Source organism: Balaenoptera ricei, chromosome 14, assembly GCF_028023285.1.
Source record: "Balaenoptera ricei isolate mBalRic1 chromosome 14, mBalRic1.hap2, whole genome shotgun sequence".
NCBI classification, from domain to species: domain Eukaryota; kingdom Metazoa; phylum Chordata; class Mammalia; order Artiodactyla; family Balaenopteridae; genus Balaenoptera; species Balaenoptera ricei.
Window position 1 is genome coordinate 33,897,384 of NC_082652.1, and position 20,909 is coordinate 33,918,292.

At 42.4% G+C, this 20,909-nt stretch overlaps 1 protein-coding gene across 3 annotated transcripts in view; it reads left to right on the forward strand.

Annotated features, from left to right (window-relative positions):
* EPB41L3 (erythrocyte membrane protein band 4.1 like 3) overlaps nucleotides 1-20,909 on the forward strand; it is a 140,006-nt gene that overhangs the window by 93,833 nt on the left and 25,264 nt on the right. For all 3 annotated transcript variants that reach the window (XM_059895260.1, XM_059895261.1, XM_059895262.1), the window contains exons 6-12: nucleotides 1,793-1,868; nucleotides 3,867-4,085; nucleotides 4,447-4,534; nucleotides 9,727-9,879; nucleotides 13,995-14,092; nucleotides 14,799-14,974; nucleotides 18,177-18,397. In XM_059895260.1, coding sequence (XP_059751243.1) covers nucleotides 1,793-1,868; nucleotides 3,867-4,085; nucleotides 4,447-4,534; nucleotides 9,727-9,879; nucleotides 13,995-14,092; nucleotides 14,799-14,974; nucleotides 18,177-18,397 — 1,031 coding nt within the window. The remainder of the gene's footprint in view (nucleotides 1-1,792; nucleotides 1,869-3,866; nucleotides 4,086-4,446; nucleotides 4,535-9,726; nucleotides 9,880-13,994; nucleotides 14,093-14,798; nucleotides 14,975-18,176; nucleotides 18,398-20,909) is intronic.

Genomic DNA, 20,909 nt, shown 5'->3' on the forward strand with positions numbered 1-20,909 from the left:
GAATCCATTAGCTTTCATTCCAGTTGCTTGCGGGGAAACCAGCTCTCATGATGAACCTCACTGCTGGCAAGCATTCCATTTTAGCAGGAGGTGAATAGGAGTCAATAGGAAAGTAAAACCAAATCAGACTTGTTAATTTTAGAATAGCAAGAGGACATTTTTGAGAACAGTGGGAAAAATAATCGCTAGAAATATATTTGATTGCCAGATATTTTATGGCTTGTAATTCTTACAGCCCATGTTTTGGGAATATTTTCTTAGTGGTTTAGAAATGGCACGAAACACCCAGTAATACCCGGTCCCTATACCAAGTCCTTTATAAGGCAACTCAAATGGTGTCCCTGCCAGGTGGACCTCTAAGTGTAATATGAATAGCGGTGTCCAGAATAAGCCAGAATTAGTGAGTAGACTATGCCATGGATGACAGAAATATAGGTGACCTCTGCAGCTAAGTATTTGCTCCTCAAGCAAGAGAACAGTTCAAAGGAAGGAGCCGGGCGGTACTTAGGATGTTGTCCCTTTCTTGTGAATGTTTGGGAAGGACTCGGGGAGAGAATGGAGCTTCCAGGAGTCACTGAATAGGAGAAGGGGGTGTTTGGAAGTCTTAGGAGGGCATTTGAAGCGTGAGGGCTGGACCACGAGGTCAGAGCAAAAGGGAGACCACGGCTCAGAGGAAAGGCCTCCAGCACGGAAGCTGGGAGACCAGGAGGGTCCTCCAAGCCGCCGTTCAGAACGAGCAGGGCCCGGGCCCTTGGAGCGTGCTTACTGGGTGGAGGGAAGACATGGAAACAGTTCCCAGTGAAGGAGCACCCAGCCTTCAGTAATGTACCGCATTTATTAAAAGGCCAGACAGAGAGACCAAGGTGAAAATAAGTGACAGGGGTGATCACAGAGAGAGTAAATGTCGAAAAGAAGAAAAGGTGGGTTTTATTCTCATTTACGGTGGTAAACATGGTTAGGTATACACAACTAGAGAACGCATGGATGAAACGGAGCACTCAGGAAGGCTTGTAATGTCTCACGTTTACATATGGACAGTCCGGGGAGCAGGTGCCTGTGAGCTGACGTCTGGGTGACCCCCTTCCCCGCTGGAGAGGCCATAGGAGAGGCCACAGGAGGAGGGGCGGCCGCGTGCAGTGAGGACCGTCCTGATCAGGGGCTGAGGAGGAGGGCTGGGCTTGGTAATGCACAGCAAATACCCCCCCCCCCCGGTCTCTTCCATCAGAAATCTCCCCAAGTAAGGAAAGAACTTTCCGAATGGCCCACAGAGCCGCTCATCTCTCAATACGACAGCAAACCTTTCCCATAAAATACAGATATCCTGAACAGTCCCTTGACATGTATTATTCTGGGATCTGACCTGTAATAACAAAGCAGAAGGGACAAAGGAAATGGGATTCTGTCTGTAATGTTGGTATGTGAGCTCTCCAGAACTTCAGAGAATAGATCCGGTCAGCCCTAGACTCGTCTGATTGAGGCTTATCTGTCTCGTTTACTTTTTTTCCCTCTTCCCAAGGCCTTTGTCCCTGAGAAAGGGAGGAAGTTTAGTCAATTTCCTTGCTAGTTAGAAACCCCAGTAAAGGATTTGATGGGGCAGAAGATTAGAAACTGGAGGAAGTTTCGGAGTTACCTGTGAGTTTCACTGAAAGGAGACTTCCCTGTTTTCCATTGATGATTAAAATGTTGCTTGGGTGTTAGTGCCTGGAGTTAGGGCAGTTCTAGCTACCTCTTAGTATAATAGGTACAAAGGGATTGTCTCAGACTTTATTCTGATTTTTTCTCCTCTCCACAGGTGGTGCTTGGCACTTTTCATTTAATGTGAAATTTTACCCACCAGACCCTGCCCAGCTGTCTGAAGATATCACCAGGTATTTGAAAGTTGGCAGTGAAAAAGGCAGGCATGTTGGGGGTTGTGCTCCTCTTAAATTCTCGGGAGGAGAGCAGGCTTACATCTGGTAACCTTACGGTCATCCACACTGAAATGGCAAACAAAAGGCAACTGAATGAGAGCAAACATCCGATGAGAAGATTTGCCACATCATATGTGTTCCCAGTTGAATCTTTGGTGCTAAGCTGATACTTCCCTCTGCCTGACCCTGGTGGGAAAACACGCAGAATTGAGATGCTGTCATCCACCCACCACAGTCAAATTCGATGGGATTCAGCCTTAAATGATACGACAATTCCTAGTGCTCCTGTTTCAAAACTTAGAGCAAAAGCGTGTCTTCGGATGCTTATGCCTTTTTATATAACCAGTCTGATACGTGGTGGCTGTTTTAAAAAATCACACAGGCCTGCACACACACACACACAAATGCACATAAACACGTGCACACCTAAGAGTGTACCTTCCACGCCTTCCGTATACAAGGAAGATGTTTCATTCGTTTTAGAGAAAAAGCATCAAGAAAGGAATCGAACAGTCTGGCCTGGTGACTGAGCTTTGAGTATAAGGAAGAATCTCTTTATGAAGCCGTTCTGGGTTTGCTGTGGGTCCTTCTAGGCCTCTTCTAATGCTTTCTACTTTGGAATCCTTGGTTTTCTCACTGTGTTTCGTAGTAAGTTTATAGCCAGTCAGAGTGATACTGTGTAGTGTGGCCTGACAACCCTTCTTGGCAGGCTTTTCAGGAAAGAGAAATTACTCAAAAAGCTTTCGTCACTTGCTATGATGAAAAATCATTTCAGCAGACATGTTAGGAGAAGGGAAAAAACTAGTTCCAGAAGATTTCTTTTATATTTTCATTAAATCAAAAGACAATTTGTAATTTCTTATATAAAGATACTTTTTAGTAGTCGAGGGACTATTTAATTGTGGCTAATTTATGGTTAGCGTATATATACGTTGAGTTGGAATCTAGTGCATGATTTCCTTTCCATTTGTGTCATGTGTGTAGGGCCTGTGAAATGTGTTGAAATTTTTGTATCTGGATTACATGGCGTTTACTTATATCATCAGCTTAAAACCGTATTTAGAGGGGACCTTAACATAGTCCTCAGCTTCAACAGATTAACAGTTCGTTTCTTATGTGAAAGGTACAAGGTATATTTTATTCTTATACTCGTACGCTGGGCCATGAAGACTGTTCATAAAATTCATCAATGTTCCCACTTACCTTGGAGTCTTCTACTGTTAGTATATCTGTCACTCTTAGAAGCAGAATAACAGGGAAGGTAAAAGTCAGCTATTAATGGAGATATTTGCATATGATATTGGCAAAATTATATGGAAAATGTTTCATAGTCCCCCAATTTAGAAGTGTTTACTTTTAGTGATGAGATTTTAATGTAATAATTCTTCAAAGTTAGTCTTCGTAACGGTTGAATTCTAGGAAGTTATCTAAAGAAAAAAATGAGACCTTGACCCAGGAGAAAGCTCCTCTCATCAGGAACGCAGGAAGTGGCAAGTAGTGTTCATGATGGCGCAGCCGTTGAGTTACCTGCAATTTGTCTTGGTCGTGTGGCAGGACCTTTCATCTAGATAGCAAAATGAGACTTCCTTTAGGTAGTTGGGACCTAATCATTATATTTAAGAGCACCATTTTTATATTATAATTTCCCCCGCCAGAGATTTTGTTTGACTTTCAACGTTATCTTAATGTTAGAGAAATAGTCTGTAGGTTTCTTTTACTCTATGCCTCATCGATGAATCCCTGTATTATTATGAACTTGCCTCTAGATGCCCTTAAATATTGTATTTTGTAGCTAAGTATCTTCCCCTAGTATTTAGATCCAAATCCAGATGCTAGACAATGTGTCCTAGTGGATTATTCTGCAGGGAAAGCTTGCTTGCCGCCCACTTTGTACTGGGCAGTCTCCTTTCCAGTCTCCTAACGCTGGCTTTCTGCCCGTCCTCTGGCTCCTGGAAGGTACTACCTCTGCTTACAGCTGCGCGACGACATCGTGTCTGGCAGGCTGCCCTGCTCCTTTGTCACCCTTGCCACGTTGGGCTCGTACACCGTCCAGTCAGAACTGGGAGACTACGACCCAGATGAGTGTGGCAGTGACTACATCAGCGAGTTCCGCTTCGCGCCAAACCACACAAAAGAACTAGAAGACAAAGTCATCGAGCTGCACAAGAGCCACAGGTTAGCGGCAGGAGCCCCGGGAGCGTCCGTTTAAGCTGTGCTCGGCGGGTGGGCATCCCCTGTGCCACCTGCGTCTCCCGGGACTGAAGTCAGTGCCTTAAGGGTGGGACTCAGCAGAGTGAGGTTCTGGACCTGGTACAGTTCTGGGTATTTACACTCCCACTCGGGACGTCCTTGTGATGTTTCTGCTAAAAGCCATTTTCCTGGTATTCTCCCCCCGCCTCCCCCAGAGTACAAATCTTTTGGTACCTCTGTGGGAACTTGCAAGGGAGCTAAGTGGAAAATATTATGGCTCCGCCAGGTTAAAAAAAAAAAAAAAAAAAAAAACAGCATTGTAATACCTCTCATTTTTTCTTATCAGAGGAATGACGCCCGCAGAAGCAGAGATGTATTTCTTGGAAAATGCCAAAAAGCTCTCCATGTATGGGGTGGATTTACATCATGCCAAGGTATGCATTTTTTAAACTCCAGGCCTTCCATCTAATTTTATTTAACAGTATCCAGGACCCAGTTGTCACAAACGTTTATATGCCAAGTACTGTGTATGCCCCGTTGTCATGCCCACCAGTCACTCAGAAAATTCATGTTAAATTTTAAAAGCTCTCTGTAAAGTTTAGATACTGTGACAAATAATCAGGGCTTTGAAATAAGATGGTTATTGTGAAGTTCAGTTAAAATTAACCAGCCAGGCTAAGATTGCCTAGTCTATCACAGTGGTTCATTTTTCCTGGGAACGGCTTTGATCCATCTTCTGAGCTGATAAAAGCTTTGGGTCCCAGAATAGCCCTGCTCTCCATCTCATCACTATCACCTTTTTATTTTATTTATTTATTTTTTTGCCTAACTTGTCTTTTAAAGAAAGAAAAAGAGGGAAGAGATAAGATAAGAGAGCAGAGAGAACTGGAGAAGCACTATAGTTTTGGGTTTATTTTGTTTTGAACTTTCTCAGTCACTGTGTGTAATAAAACGGATTCTCCATCCTTACATACAGCACATTAATTGTAGTGTTTGGTCAAGTTTATTTTCAGGACATTCTCTGTAATAAATAATTCTGCTACAAATAAATCCTCTCTGCCTGTCCAAAAAAAAAAAAAAGAAAAGAAAAGATTGCCTAGTGGATGGGTGAATTGTTGAGGCTGTATCTTGGTTCCAGAGTCTTGCGAAGAGAGAAGTCAGGATTGGACTGGATTAAGGTTGGGAGGATGTTTCAGCAGCTTTTACTCCATGTCACACTTTTTCCAGAATCTCTGTATTTTTCGACAGTGAGAGAGTGAGCCTATGGACCGTTAGTCTGTTATCTGAACAGCTGTGAATAAAAGCGCCGTGGAAGCAGAGGCAAGCTTTCCCAAAAACTTCTATCAGCGAAACATAGGAAATGGGTTAGGCTCTTAGGGATGGATTCTGGTACTTCAGCAGCGCTGAAACGATCAGTACTTGAAGTTCGGGGGCAGCTTCTTCTGATTTAGGCTGACACGATGACGTCGCTCTTGGCTGGGGATGTGGCTTTACTTCCGGTGGGCAGAGTGGTCACGATCACACAGTCCGGGGCTCACAAGAACGTGCACGTCACAGGCTGCCAGCTGAGCGAGCGTCTTACACAGTCAAGTTTGGGGCCAAGAAATGAAGAGGGTTTCAGCCGGCTTTGTTTAGGCAAACATCTCAACAGCCCTGGGGACCCCTGGGAGGAAAATCTATGATCTGTACATTCTGTTGATGCTGCATTTGGGGACCTGACAGATCGAGAGTGAGTTTGGACGAGAAAATGGTGAGGATCGAATGAACGCAGGTCGAATTGGTTGCATCTGTGGATCATTTTGTACGTCACTCAGGGTGAGCACTTCTGAGGCCTGCAGGCCGCAACAAGAGCAAAATCCCTGAGAATTGGCTAGGGCTTACACCAGGGACGCTGGTACCGGAGAGCCAAGCTCGTTGACATGTGTGTGTAATTACAACAGCAGGTATAGCCCTGTTTACTTGCCAGTTAATTATTACACGTTTTCACTTACTTTGTGCTCGGATAACATAGCGTTTTATAGTTTATGCCAGATACAACGTAGGATGAGGATTTAAAAAGAAAATAAGGACACGCACTAAGATTGTGTTTCTCTTAGAGTTTTTCCCTACGTGGCTGAAAGATAAGGAAACAAGACAAAAATGAAGGTAGCCTGGAAATTTGAGTGACTCGAAAGCTATTTTTGAGTTACATTACACACGATGACTCACTTACTGCCCAGGGGAAAATAAATAAAAGGCGAGGGCCTCCACTTAGGAGAAGGGCAACTCAGCATGTATCTGTGTTCGTATCAGGAAAAATGAAATCACTTAACATGGCTATCGCGACTGAATTAAAATAGATGGCTGCTTTGTCATTCAATAATGTGATTTGAAATTATGCCAGTTAAAAAAGAGAGAGAATTAAGGAAGTGCCAATGCAGCCTGTGATAGGATTTCATGTGAATACTAAGTATAACAAATGATTTGGTTTTGGACTTCATTTTCTCATGCAGACGCCCTCCATCATTTCAAGAAGGAAGTTTACTGAATTAAATTAGAGCTAATTTCCGGTTATAAGTGAGATGCTTCTCTTCTATTGATAGTATTGAAAGGCCCTGAGCTCTAGGACCTAGTTAGAAATTCTGAACTGTGATCTTGGACTCCACAGCTCTGTATGAAGAATAAATATCCATATTAGGTGAAGGTTCCTTGGTTTGGAAAACCTGTTCTAAATGCTTTGTTTTTTTCTTAGGAAGCCTGTCTCTGCTTGTTTGTCATTTAATGTCACTCTGAATAGGCTCTGTCAGAGTCATTTATTTCATATAAGATTCTGAAATGTAGTTATAAATCCATATCGGATATCCCGTGGACCAGGAGATAATAAAGGATGGGAAAGTTGGAACAGTGATTTTAAGTTAAGAGAATAGTACCTTCGTTTATTTTAATTAGGATAGGCTGAGGCTGTCCAGGGCTTCCTTCAATGCTCCCTGCTAAAGGGAGCATTAAATATGTTTATTGATAGGGAAACACACGTCCCCAAGAAAGACCACGGTTATTGCTTTTGATACAGAAGATTCATCAAGCTACTACCTCAATGCTATGGGCTGCGGCAGTAACCTTGATATCAAAAGTATCCGTTTTTTGGGTGCTGTGCCATGAATGAAATGGAAACGTCCATCAATTTTAAGCTCCACTTATTCCTGCCATTTTCTTTCTTCATTTGCCTTTTCTTCCGGCAAACAAGTAGTGGCTTAACACGTGCTAGACAGGCGCTGCGCTGACCACGTGGCCAGGTCAGCAGGATAAACAGAGGCTGCTCTCCACCAGCCTGGGTCTGGAGAAGGAAGAGGCATGGGGTTAGTAGCAGCACCGCTGGCTCGGGCTGTGCTGGCGATATTAATGCTTTGGGGACCCAGAGAAGTGTGTGTGGGAGACGGCAAGGGAGGGATGAATCGCAGGAGCCTCCGATCTTCCCCACAAATGGACTCCACTTTCTTGTGATTCAAAGATACCAAGGAGTGATTTAAAGTAGATAATAATGGAAGAGGTTGTAAATGCCCAGAGTGCTTCCTACACTTATGTTCTTCGTCACAAAGAAAGTGACTCAAGGAGCCATTATTCCAGCAGCCCTGCTCATGCAGACATTTCCGCTCAGGACCTGGGGGGTCGCCTGTGTGGTCCTGGGAGCAGGTCGGCTAGATCTCAGGGTCCATCGTGCCCTCCGCTCCACCCTACTTCCAGCATCAGGTCATAGCTCTGTAAATTACTCTTTCAGGTTAAAGCCCTTGATAAATAGTGGCGGAGCCTTTGAATTCCCCTCAAATCTGATTATGTTGTAATATCCTGCCGTCAAGTCCTTCCACTTCTATAGAGTGATTTCGTGTCTAGTGGAGTGATACGTTTCCAAGGAAAAATATTTCATTTTAAATCAGTTAAATTGTATGTGTAACCTCACAGTTCCCAGAGAGGGACCAAAATATTTATTTCTGATTCTGGAAATGTTCATCTTGTGCTTTGCACTGGCGGGATTTAGGAAGTCAGTCTCTCCCACCCCCGTACGGATGAGTCAGAAGCCCCCGTTTGGATTCTTTCATGTCTCCCTCCCCCCGTTTGCTGGGGCTGCAGTGACTCAAAGCGGGACAGCCCCACCGATGACCGTGTCTCAGACCTCAGCTTCGCCTCCACGACACCCTGCTTCCAACAACCAGTGAGACACGGGGGGTGGGGACCGCATATCACACACAGCACTGCCTTCTGTCCTTTGTTCTTACCCCACTCAAGACCACCACAGACGTTCACTTTACCCCGATTTCACCGGGACACAACATTGAGGGGGCATAGACTGCTCGTGGGGTGTCTCCTGAGCTTTATATAACATCTCTGATGACCTCTGGGACCCCTCATTGCACATCCCTAGGAGATGACCCAAAGATGGACTGTGCAAGCAGCAAAAGGAAGTTGCAAATATAGCATGATCCCACTTTTGTTTTAAAAGAAGTCTATATGCATATATTAAATGCATTTATATAAAATTAAATATATTTAAATTAAATATATTTAAATTAAATATATTAAATGCATATATTTATGTATGTGAGCCAAGTGGTTAAGTGAGCGCCACTGGGCGTGAGTGTGTGTTGGGGTCCTGTTGGGGAGCACGCTCGTACTTTAAAAAGACTATTGTATATTCGAATTTTACTCTGACGGTAATGGTATACAAAAAGAGAATCAAGGGCTTCCCTGGTGGCGCAGTGGTGAAGAACCCGCCTGCCAATGAGCCCTGGTCTGGGAAGATCCCACATGCCGCGGAGCAACTAAGCCCGTGCGCCACAACTACTGAAGCCCGGTTGCCACAACTACTGAAACCCGCACACCTAGAGCCCGTGCTCCACGACAGGCGGAGCCACCACAATGAGAAGCCCGCACACCACGTCGAAGAGTAGCCCCCGCTCGCTGCAACTAGAGAAAGCCCATGCGCAGCAACGAAGACCCAACACAACCAATAATTAAATAAATAAATAAATAATAAAAATTAAATTAAAAAAAAAAAAAGAGAGAGAGAATCAAGACTTTTTAAAGGAACAAACCCCAAAACACTCATCGGAGAGGATGGGGGTCTCTCTGTTAGTGTACGTATTAGTTAAAAGTCCTGCCCCTGGAAGCAGGCTGCCCATATTCAACTGGGATGGACACTTAACCTTTCTGTGCCTCAGTTTTCTTGTCTGTAAAGTGGGAATAATAATAGCAGCTATCTCAGAATTATCCTAGTGAAGATTAACAATGCATGTAAAGTGGTCAGGGCCGTGCCTGGCACTCAGTAATAAGAACTGAGGCTCTGATCGTTACCGTTACTAACACACCTTCACCTGGGTGGCCTTCTCTGTGTGCAGTGTTGACATGCTGTGTAAGTCCAAGATACCTGGGTGAACAGAGTTTACACTAACAAATCTCCAGAGTGATAAATATCTTCATCAAAAGGCTATTATTTAGTGGTAATATTTTTTAAAGTGCTACAGTACTTTTCATATTTAGGTTAGAGCTGCAGGTAGTTAATTATAGGTTCTGACCTGGAGGCTTAAATAGTGTACCCACCATAAATGGAAATAGGTGAGATGCTCATCCATCGTTTCTTGCTGCCATTTTCCAGGATTCTGAAGGAGTTGAAATCATGTTAGGAGTGTGTGCAAGTGGTTTGTTGATATATCGTGACCGACTACGCATCAACAGGTTTGCCTGGCCAAAGGTTCTAAAGATTTCGTACAAACGGAACAACTTTTACATTAAGATCCGGCCGGGAGAGGTAAGTAGACCCCAATTTGCATGTACGTTGGGAAGAAAGTTACCAAAGAGCAAACAAAAATTTAAGTTACCTGCTCACACGTTCTGAACATGGCAGGACATAATGAGTTATAGCTAAACGCCTAAGAGAACTTATTATAGGTTTGTCCAATAAACAGTAATAAGGTATTCTCTTCTTTTTTAATTCTTCTTTTTTATTCTAGTTCTAGTTTTTCCCCACTGCATACATTAATTGAAAGGCTTTTCTTTTTACATATTTCAGTGGAAAATCAAGATTCATGAATAATGTTTTGTATTTTTCAAGCTGCGGTGTAAAAGAAACTCTTAGTTGCTAAACCTCTTTGTGAATGAAGACCAGATTTCTTCCCATCGGTCCTGTTGTTCTGTCTCCGTGTCCCCTCTCTTGTCCTCCAAATCTGATAGTACCCTAAAGGGAATAGCTTAGAGGTAACATGCATCAAAGTATAAGAAAGATTAGAACAAGTGACACCGGGTATAAATTATGCAAGTTCTGTAGCCTAATGTATTTCTCCCCTTTGTTTTTCAATCAGAGAGGCTAATGAAAGAATCAAAATTGTTAATTAATCCTTGGTCCTTAGGCAGAAACATCCATCCATGGTCAACTTATGTCCTCCTTAGTGGTTTGATATAATATCTAGTAAATATCTGCTGTTTTCTCATAATAGATAATAAGTATGTCCAAGTTCTAATTAGTATAGTTAATATAATGGAGGCAGTTGAAGCTCTAAGACTGCAGCTCATTTAGTTTCTGAACATTTTCTGGTACAATATAGAATTATCTCCTGTCTTCAAAATTAACCTCACCACTGGTGGAAAACACAATTTAAAAATCACTGTACGGAATATAATGTACAGCATGGTGACTGTAGTTCATAACACCGTATTGTGTATTTGAAGTCGCTAAGAGAGTAGATCTTAAAAGTTCTCACATAAGAAAAAAAATTTGTAACTTTGTGTGGTAATAGATATTAACTAGCCTCATTGTGGTGGTCATTTCACAAAATATACAAACATCAAAGCATTATGTTGTACATCCGAAACTAATATAATGCTATATGGCAGTTATATCTCAGTACAAAAAAAGTTTAAAGAATAAGACTATAAAGTAAGCAATCGTGTTTAACGTAAATATAAAATCAAACCTGTCTATGAAGACTGAAATAATCTACGAGCTTTTCATATAAATATCTGAAATTAAAGTCATGTTTTAATATTTCCTAAAGATTGCATGTTAAACTTATAACCAAGATATGTTTGATTTATGAAACATTAAGTGAGCATCTATATATTGCCAAGCACTGTGTTGGGCATTGAGAACAGAAAGATAAATACGACCTTGTTCCTGTCTTATAGGGAGTTTCTGTTTAGCAGAGAAGACTCACACACTTGAAATTACAGCATCACGATGCAAGTGTGATAATGTTCCGTAGACGTGAAATGAGCGTAGGTGTTGTGAGGGGCCAGAAGGGAAGTTGGAGCAGTGCATCATGAGACCATAGTGAGCCATGGGAACTTTAAACTGGGATGTGACATACTCGATGGATATTTTGGGATGAAATTCAGCAACTTAGTAATGTGATGTGATAGGACCTAAACTAGGGCAGAGGCTGTGGGAATAGAATGGAAGAAACACATTTGAGAGAGAGGTTTCAGGGGCAGAACCAGTAGGTCCTGGAGACAGGATGGGGGAAGGATCAAAAGAGGAAAGAAGAGAGTCCAGGATAATCAGAGGGTTTTGGGTTTGCATGAGCTAAGTCAATGGTGATGATATTACTAGAGAGAAAAAGGGAGAATTTCAGACAAAAAGATTGAAATTCCTTTTGGGACAGATTTTTGGAGGGGTGATCCTTGCATAGTAAGAAATATAAGATTTAAACAGTGTCATCAGCTGTATAATACATTTTATTCAAAGCCTTAGGCCTGGAAGAAATTACCAAGAACAAGGAAGTTAGAGGGGAAAAAACCCTAAAACACAAACTCTGGATAATACCACTTTTTGAGGGAGGGGTAGGCAGAAAAGGACCAGAGGCAGATGAGGAAAAACAGCCAGAGAAGAGAAGAAGGGCCAGAAACAGTCATGGATGATAAATAAGGAAGATGAGATTCAGGGAACCTGGTTCACCAGCAGTGCCAGACGGGACAGAGGAGGCGCTCGGATGAGAACTAAGGAAAGTGCGTTGAACTTGACAATCAGGTCTTGTCGGGGCAGTAAGAGTTCAGGAAAGAGTTAGAGCCCTCGGGGGGTAGCAGCAAGGCAAGGAGTGAAGTAGCAGCGGCTTCCCTTCCTGACACTTAGCAGTGATTCTGGTTCCACAGAAACACGCTCAGAGAAAGTTGTTTCTCCCCCCCCCTTCTTTACAACCATATTCATAGGCTGAGAAGAATGAGTGAGAAGGAATTACTGGTGGCACGAAGGCTCTGAAGCGGTTGGAAGAAGTGGATACAGAGCACAGAGACAGAGAGAGATAAACGTTCAAAAAGTGCTGGCATCTCTCTCATCCTTGTGCTGAGCAGGACAGAGCAGTAAGGGAATCTTCCCGGCTTCCCGCTTCTTCCGGGAAGAGCTAGCTGACTCTGCTGTAAAACCCCTGGCCTTAGCATGGCGTGTCGTCCATGTGAGATGCAGGATGCATAAATGGAGGATGGTTTAGTCAAGGTCCCTTCCTCTGGCTTGTCGGTTGACTGGGTCCATTGGACGGGGGTGAGTTTCATGACCGTCCCTGGACAGGAACGTCAGAGAGAGGGAGAAAATGGGGAAGGCAACTGCATTTAGAGCCACCCGTGATGTATTTCCCCTTCTCCTCCTGGCCAGTCCCACTCAATGAACAAGAAACAGAGGTCCAGAATAGCTAAAGTTCACATACCTCGCACAGGACCCCTCCCCTTGGTTCTTCGCCACATAAATTACTTTTGCTATCGATTATACCAGTAGTCTGGGGGGGTTTGAGCTCTTTTGGGAAGCCTTTTACTGTTTAAGATGATTGCCCTCTGGTGGCCTGATGTATCCTGTCTTCATAAAATAAAAAAAATTTATTGAGTATCTGCCATAGTAATATTAAAATATAGTACTCAGGAAGTTAGCTATCTCACCCTGAAAAAGCAAATGGCTGATGGAGTATCATCTGAACTCTACATGCTGAAAAATATGAAAATGTGTTCTCCCAATCCCTGACCTTATACAGTCGGCCCTCCTTATCCCAGGGTTCTGCATCTGTGGATGCAACCAACTATGGAGTGAAAATATTCGGGAAAAAAAATTCTAGAGAGTACCAAAAAGCAAAACTTGAATTTGCTGCATGCAGGCAACTATTTCCGTAGCATTCACATTGTATTTCAACTATTTACCTAGCATTTACATTGTGTTAGGCATTATAAGTAATCTAGAGATGATTTAAAGTATATGGGAGGGTTGCATAAGTTATATGCATATATAGTATGCTATTTTATGTAAGGGATTTGAGCATCCACAGATTTTGGTATCCACAGGGGTCCTGGAACCAACCCCCTTTGGATACTGAGGGACGACTGTGTATAATATTGAGAGATGTTAGCATTTAACATGATAATCCGTATTAGAATACACAAATAAAATCAGCAGTATCTGATACCAACTCATCAAATACCTAGGATATGTGCATATTTCCAGACCAGATACAAGGAGAAAATGTCATCCTGAGAATGCTGTAGACTGTAAACATTTTATTCATTTCTGTGCGTTCCAGCTGAAGTCATGATGTCAGAGAGAAACTATGAAGATTAGGCTTAGAAATCAGATCAGGACAAATTGGTCTCTGGAAGGAATACAAATATTCTTCTTTTTTTGCATTTAGTTTTCATAAGATTCATCCTTGTACATGAAACATTTACTACATGCGTAATGTGGTTGTCTATACCTGCAGCATTTTAAGGAGATAGATATGAGATTTTTTTTTTTTAATGAGTGAATGTGTATAGCATGAAATCTGTGTATAGCAATTGATTTAGGGAGTAAAGAAAAAATTTGTGGGTGGTATTTTGACTTTGTATATTATTTGCTTTCATGTTATTTATGATTCCAAACTTCACTCTCCTCTTCAATATGTCTTTTAAATTTAGTTTGAACAATTTGAAAGCACCATCGGGTTTAAGCTGCCCAACCATAGAGCGGCCAAGCGTTTATGGAAAGTGTGTGTAGAACACCATACATTTTTCAGGTGGGTAGAGGTCATTTTGGTTTTTCCTAAGGAAGAATTAGAATGATTGGAATCACCTACACTGAAAAAAGGTTGTTGGGAAGAAGAATGTGACCACAAGATCCCTTTCTATTCCTTCAAGTTTGTTGCCGCCAGATTTCTTGATAAATCCTAAAAGAACCTCTGACTAAATTTGAAGGATTTTCCTTCATTTGTTGGATACTTATCTGTCTCATCTCCCCTTCATTATCTTTAGTGGTTTTTCATTATTCTTCTAGAACATCCACTTCAGGTGCCCAATCCATTCCTTAACTCTTTCAGTAGCTTTTCAATACCATGCACCCCTTTGCCCACATACAGTAAGTACTAAAGCCCTCAGATTTGTGTCTACAAAGTAGTAAATTATCACTGTTCTTCATTAACATCACCTACTTCATTGCTCTCTAGGTCTGTAGAACCACAGACTCTCCAGTTCCATAGGATGTTCAAATTCATCTAGTCCAACTCCACCCCTGTTTTGCTTCTAGCCTCTCTACAACATCCCTAGTTGATATACACTGTGTGAAGTGATTTTTTTTTCCTTATAAAATCAGGTTCACTGAATGACAGGTTGGGGGTTCAAGCTTGAGTACACAAAGCACTTTACCTTTCAGAACAGAGTGATAAGTTAGCATTCTTAGTATGTGGCTTAATAGTCTTGCTGATGTTTTTCCTTTAATATCTCCAGACTGTTGTTACCAGAAGCACCTCCAAAGAAGTTCCTTACCTTGGGTTCCAAGTTTCGTTACAGTGGCAGGACACAAGCCCAAACCAGAAGAGCTAGTGCATTGATAGACCGCCCAGCCCCTTACTTCGAACGTTCGTCCAGCAAACGTTATACCATGTCTCGCAGCTTGGATGGAGGTAGGCACCGCTCCCCTTAATGATCGCTAGTGGCTACCGAGCTGCGTGAAACCATCGTGAGCCTTTGATGGACGTAGGTGCTCTGGGATAGCATGAAAGGAAGAGCACTTGTTGGTCTTCGGCTTGAGTGGCGAATTTTAACCAACCCCCCCAAAAAAGGTGCCTGTGTGAGTCTAATGTCTGTTCTTGGTGGGTTTATATAAAATCACACAAAAGAATGGTACTTGGGGAATGAAGTAACTTTCAGAAGCTGGTACCCTGAATTTGGAGAAGGATGCTCTCATTCTAAATATGGTAATCACATACTTATAAGTAATTTGTTTCTCTTTTCAGTAGATGGTAAATGATTATCAGGTTTGTTTTAGATGATGTGTTTCCGAAAGAAAACTGTGCAGTAGATTTGTCTCTGTTTCTTTTAAAATGTTATGAATAAAACGTGACTTTTATCAGTCGGTGAATAATAGCTGATAGAAAGGATGACATTCAAATAACAGAGCAAAGGGCTCTAAGGAGATTGTCCTGGTTAATATTAATTACTACACCAGATGGGCTGGGAAAGCGTTGCTGTGTAAATATTCTCTACTGTTAAGTCAGATGTGTGAGTACCACAGGGAGAGAGTCACTGAATCACTTAAGTAACATTTTTAAGGCATAATAATGAGTTTTTAGCAGGCGTTTGTTTTGTGGAGCAGTTTTCTGTGGCTGTCCAGAGTTACATGCAGATGTGCTTTCTGCTCCAAGACATGGCAGCTGTAGGAAAGTCGGAACCTCTGTATCCGTAGATGTGAAACCCACAGACACCGAGGGCCAACTGTATTCACTGTACTACGTACACCATTTTGTGTAAGGGACTTGAGCATCTGTGGATTTTGGTTATCCACAGGGGTTCCAGAACCATTCCCCCCAGACACCAGAGCACGACTGTGGCCAGACCTCTGCCTCCTAATCCAGAGCACCTTGGGGGTGAGATGTTTTATAGGAAACTTATCCTGGGCACATAAAAAGAGAAGTTTTTAGCATGTGTATACAATTTTAATAATAAGCAAAAGCATAAATAGAAACAAATAAAAGTTACAGGTGCCTGGTATCACCTCCCTCCTGACGTTTTTTGCTGCCCACTCACCATGGGGTCTCAGTTCTTCCTTCCATTTCTCCAAACCCCGATGTGGCTTGTGGGGCAGCAAACTCCCTGGATCCCCTGACTTAAAAGACTTTACTGTCCCAAAGGGATACTTAGAGGAAGTAAAAATTGTGTTATTAGTGCTGTATCGTTATTATAAATTATATTAGCGAAGTGGGAAGAATGCTCACCTAGCGTAGATAAGTTCAGACCGATGTCCAGACCATCTGTCTGTACAGCGGTGAGTGGATGATGTAGTATCTGCAGGTCCCAGCTTTAGTCGTCATCTGTAAGGCGGGATCAAGTCCTCCTCTGACAGGTTGTTGCGAAGAGTGAATAAGATGTAGGTGAAAGCAGTCTTGTTACAGATGTAGTCATTAATGATCTCAAGTAGGTATATTGATAATCATTCTTTAGGCTTTTGTGAGCTGGCCTAGGAAGTCAGTCTTAACCATTCTCTACCTTCTGTAACAATGTCCCGTTTTTAGAATCTCTGAGAGCCAAACTTTTGGGAAAAACTGTTTATTAGGACCGTTTTGAGTCAGATTAAGGTACTGAAAAATTCACATTGACAGTGACACTTTCTTTTGGCGGTGCCTCATCTCCTCTTCCTGGAAGAGTCTGTGTAAACTAGTGTGTGTTCTCTAAGTCAGTGTTGGAGGAACTTGTGCAGAATCACAGCTTTTTTCCCCGAATGTCATCCACTCTGTCCTGCGATGTGAACCCAAGGGGACACATTTGTTGTGAATGTTGTTTTCCTTGTGACCTTCTGTGTGATAATGATTGCTGAGAAGACAATTGTGAAATCAGTGTACTAATTCCATGCTGTCTCTCTCTCCCTGCCCAAAAGTGATGTTAGTATGTGTTGTCTCTCACTCTTTGGGGTCCTGCCAATTCTCGTATGTTTTCAGTGCTGTTGCTCGGGGGGGCCATGGCTGCATGTTGGAATAGAAACTGCTTTTTGCAAGGTTGCATCTTCTGTTAGAACAGCCTAACAAGCCTTTTAGGAAACTGTGTCTCATATGAGCTTTTTCATCATCAGTAAGAGATGTTAAAATATCTTAGTGAAGGTATTTTAGTAAAATGGTTTACTATTCAAAGGATTTCAGAGTTTTTTCTTACATTTATGTTTTAAACTTCCTAAAATATGAAAGCAGATTAAATTTTGCCTATGATTTGAAAAGCAGCCTTTCTAAATTTCAGTAAATTTTATGGTACCTAAAACCTAAAAGAATGAGTACCAAATTTCAAAAATCTAACTAAATTAAGCATCTCTTTCACTAAGACATTTTAGCTCGGACGAAAGGCTGGGTGTTACATCTCTTACGTTTGCGTGCTTTGCACTTGCATGAATTTCATTAGCAACGTTTGTCTTGTTTTCCCAAAATACTGGAGATGAATGAATGTATGCATATCGTGGTAGTCTTTTTAAAGCACAGTAGAAGTTGAAACATTTCTGCACTTCAGTTGAACAGAGTTGCCATCTGAATTCTATAATCTCTGCCCAGATGGTTACTTTTCATAATACTTATGTAGCTTTTATATTGTAGAAGTGATAGACTTTCCAAGCACTAACAGTAGTAGTAATAGTAATAATAATAAAAAAGCATTTCAGTGCTCCCTAATGAGGGGCACTTCCAAAGCTCTGTTTAAAGTCAAGTGCACTAGGGCAGTTGTCTGTCTGCTATTAGTTGTGGAACTTGCCCCAAGTGTCTGGTGCTGGTGCCCCGCCTGTTACTCTGTGGGTAACAGCCTTGGTGGCCACTCAGCCCCCCATCCTTCTGCTCACCTCCACCCTCACACATGTCCTCACCCGAGAGCCTGAGAGTGGATGGAAATTATTCTGGTGGCTTTGAGAGATGAGCATTGAAATCACGCTTAAACGCAGTTATGGGTGACATAGAAAGATGAATCTGTGGCGTTGCTTAGATGAGAGTACCTGCAGGACTGACCTGTCTTTTGAAGAGAAATCTGGTATTTTATAGGGGTATTTTTTTCTGTAATGGGAGCAATCGGTGGCGTCCGTCTGTCTTCTGACTTAACTATTTTGGTCTTTATTTCTCCAATTGTATTTGCTTTTAGCATCAGTGAATGAAAACCATGAAATATACATGAAGGATTCTGTGTCTGCTGCAGAGGTTGGTACTGGCCAGTACATAACAACAAAGGGCATCTCTCAGACCAACTTGATCACCACTGTGACTCCGGAGAAAAAGACAGAGGAGGAGCGGGACGAGGAAGAGGACAGACGGCAAAAGGGCGAGGAAGCCACACCAGTCGCTGCCGTACGGCCCGAGGGAAAGGTACATCTCCCCGCTGTCTCCCCGACCTGTGCACTCTCTAAAGAACTCCTGAATGAGACTGAGGACGTAAGCCAGGAATGTGAATAAGACTTAGGCTAATTCATATCTCAGCATTAGTCACCTTCATGTTGTCAATTTTTAAATTAGTTATGTCCTCTGTCAACACTTTTCCTCTGCAAAAGCCCTTTCTAACTTTCGGGAAATTCTTATTGAACAACTCAGGTGCTACGTGAGACTTTCAACAGCTGTCCTGTCTGTAGATCTTAAAAATACGTTTGGTAGTGAATTACACTTTTCTGTTTGGGCTCACAATTCGGAACTGTCACTAAAGCTGTTTTCTTTGTTTCTGGCCCCATCCTCCTACCCAGGGCTGTGTATTTGTCTAGATGCACAGTAATTGCTTTGCCCTTCTTCTGACTGCAGGTAGCTGAGTGACCACAGCCTGCGTACTTACACACTGTTTCCACTGTTTCTCTCTCTCAGTCTTATCATCTTAACCTAATCATCAAAGTAGCCAGTGGATGTGTTTTGGAAAAGGGATATTAAGGCCGAAGGTTGCAAGGGAAGACGGAGGGCGAACTTGGCAGTAATTTCTCCAGGGTGTTTTATTCATTGAACTTGGTCACTTCATTTCATCCAAAAGTCAATTTATTTTTAAATATTATGTTTATTTCTGGAGGTCCATCACTATAAAGCAACTTTTCAGGAAAATGAAAGTCAAAAAACATGTAGACAACCTGCTTCTGGTTCGGGGTTTTGTATGTCACAGAGCAGCTCCCTAAAAGTCAAAGAACACACTGGGAGGTTTATACATAATAATAATGGAAAAACAAGAGTGGGTCTTGGAATGTACAGAGTACAGAGTGAAAGGAAACAGCAGAATAAAAATGCCGTATAACTTAGAGGTTATGCTAAAAATTAGGTAAATTTGATTCAAAAGTGCTCTTTCGCACATAGGCTCTTCAAATGCAGGATACAGGGCAGAGAATCAGCTGGGACTCTGTAGAAAAATGCTCCTTTGGATAAGAATTTAACAGTGACCTCTAAATGGGCAGATTGGCAAACGTATCATCGTTCTGTTTATGTTAGACTATCCCAATGACCCAATCCATCATCCTTTTTTAGGGTAAGATTATTTATTTGCCAAACACAAAAATAAAAACAGGATAGGACATAATGGAAGGATATTTGGATCACTTTTGCTGTTAAAATGCACTTTGTTCTGAATTTTGTTTTTACACTCTTCAGTTAAGGCGGGTTCTAACTAGGTCACGATCAGAAGATGATATCCTTGAAAAGCCAATGTGTCCCATGATTTCTGGAAGTCGCCCAGGCCAAAACTCCATTCTGAGGGATGTGTAAATATGATTAAGTGCCCCATAAAAGTAAATGACTTGTCGTTTGCTCCAAAAACGATCCAGTCCCACTTTGTTTGATTTTAAAAGATCAGTGATTTGTTTACATGAGATGGAGCCCTAAGCCAGCATCACTTGGTGCCATTTATGCCATGCGAGACTAGAAAGACCAAGAAGACTGTGCTCTTAGAGTCGGAGCCTCTGAGACGCCAGCACTGTGACCCTGATGCCTTCTGAGAGGCCGTGGCCGAGGCCTTGTGCTAAAGGAGCTGAAGGGCGTCTACATCTCCCCCACTGCAAAGCTGTCTTTAAAAACCACTCTAGGGCTTCCCTGGTGGCGCAGTGGTTAAGAATCTGCCTGCCAATGCAGGGGACGCGGGTTCAAGCCCTGGTCCGGGAAGATCCCACATGCCGCAGAGCAACTAAGCCCGTGCGCTACAACTACTGAGCCTGCACTCTAGAGCCCATGAGCCACAGCTACTGAGCCCACGTGCCTAGAGCCCGTGCTCTGCAACAAGAGAAGCCACCGCAATGAGAAGCCTGCGCACCGCAACTAGAGAAAGCCTGGCGTAACAATGAAGACCCAACACAGCCAAAAAATAAATAAATAAAATTAATTAAAAAAAAAAAAGCAGCTCTAAAAACCACTTAATCAGCAACATGGAAGATTAAGCCGTCATTTCATTCTTCTCTATCTTCAAAAAGTAACGTAGAGGGCACTCATTTTTTTTTTTTTAAATGACATAGCTCTTTTTAAATTTTTATTTATTTATTTATTTATTTATTTTTGACTGTGTTGGGTCTTCGTTTCTGTGCGAGGGCTTTCTCTAGTTGCGGCGAGCAGGGGCCACTCTTCATCGCGGTGCGCGGGTCTCTCATTATCGCGGCCTCTCTTGTTGCAGAGCACAGGCTCCAGACGCGCAGGGTCAGCAGTTGTGGCTCATGGGCCTAGTTGCTCCGCGGCATGTGGGATATTCCCGGACCAGGGCTCGAACCCGTGTCCCCTGCATTGGCAGGCAGATTCTCAACCACTGCGCCACCAGGGAAGACCGAGGGCGCTCATTTTTTAACCAAGATGAAAATGTATTACTGAAAATAGTTCTTAAGCGACTGGTCCCTAGATTCCTTTGAGAGGAGGTGTGTTTCCCCACTAATGA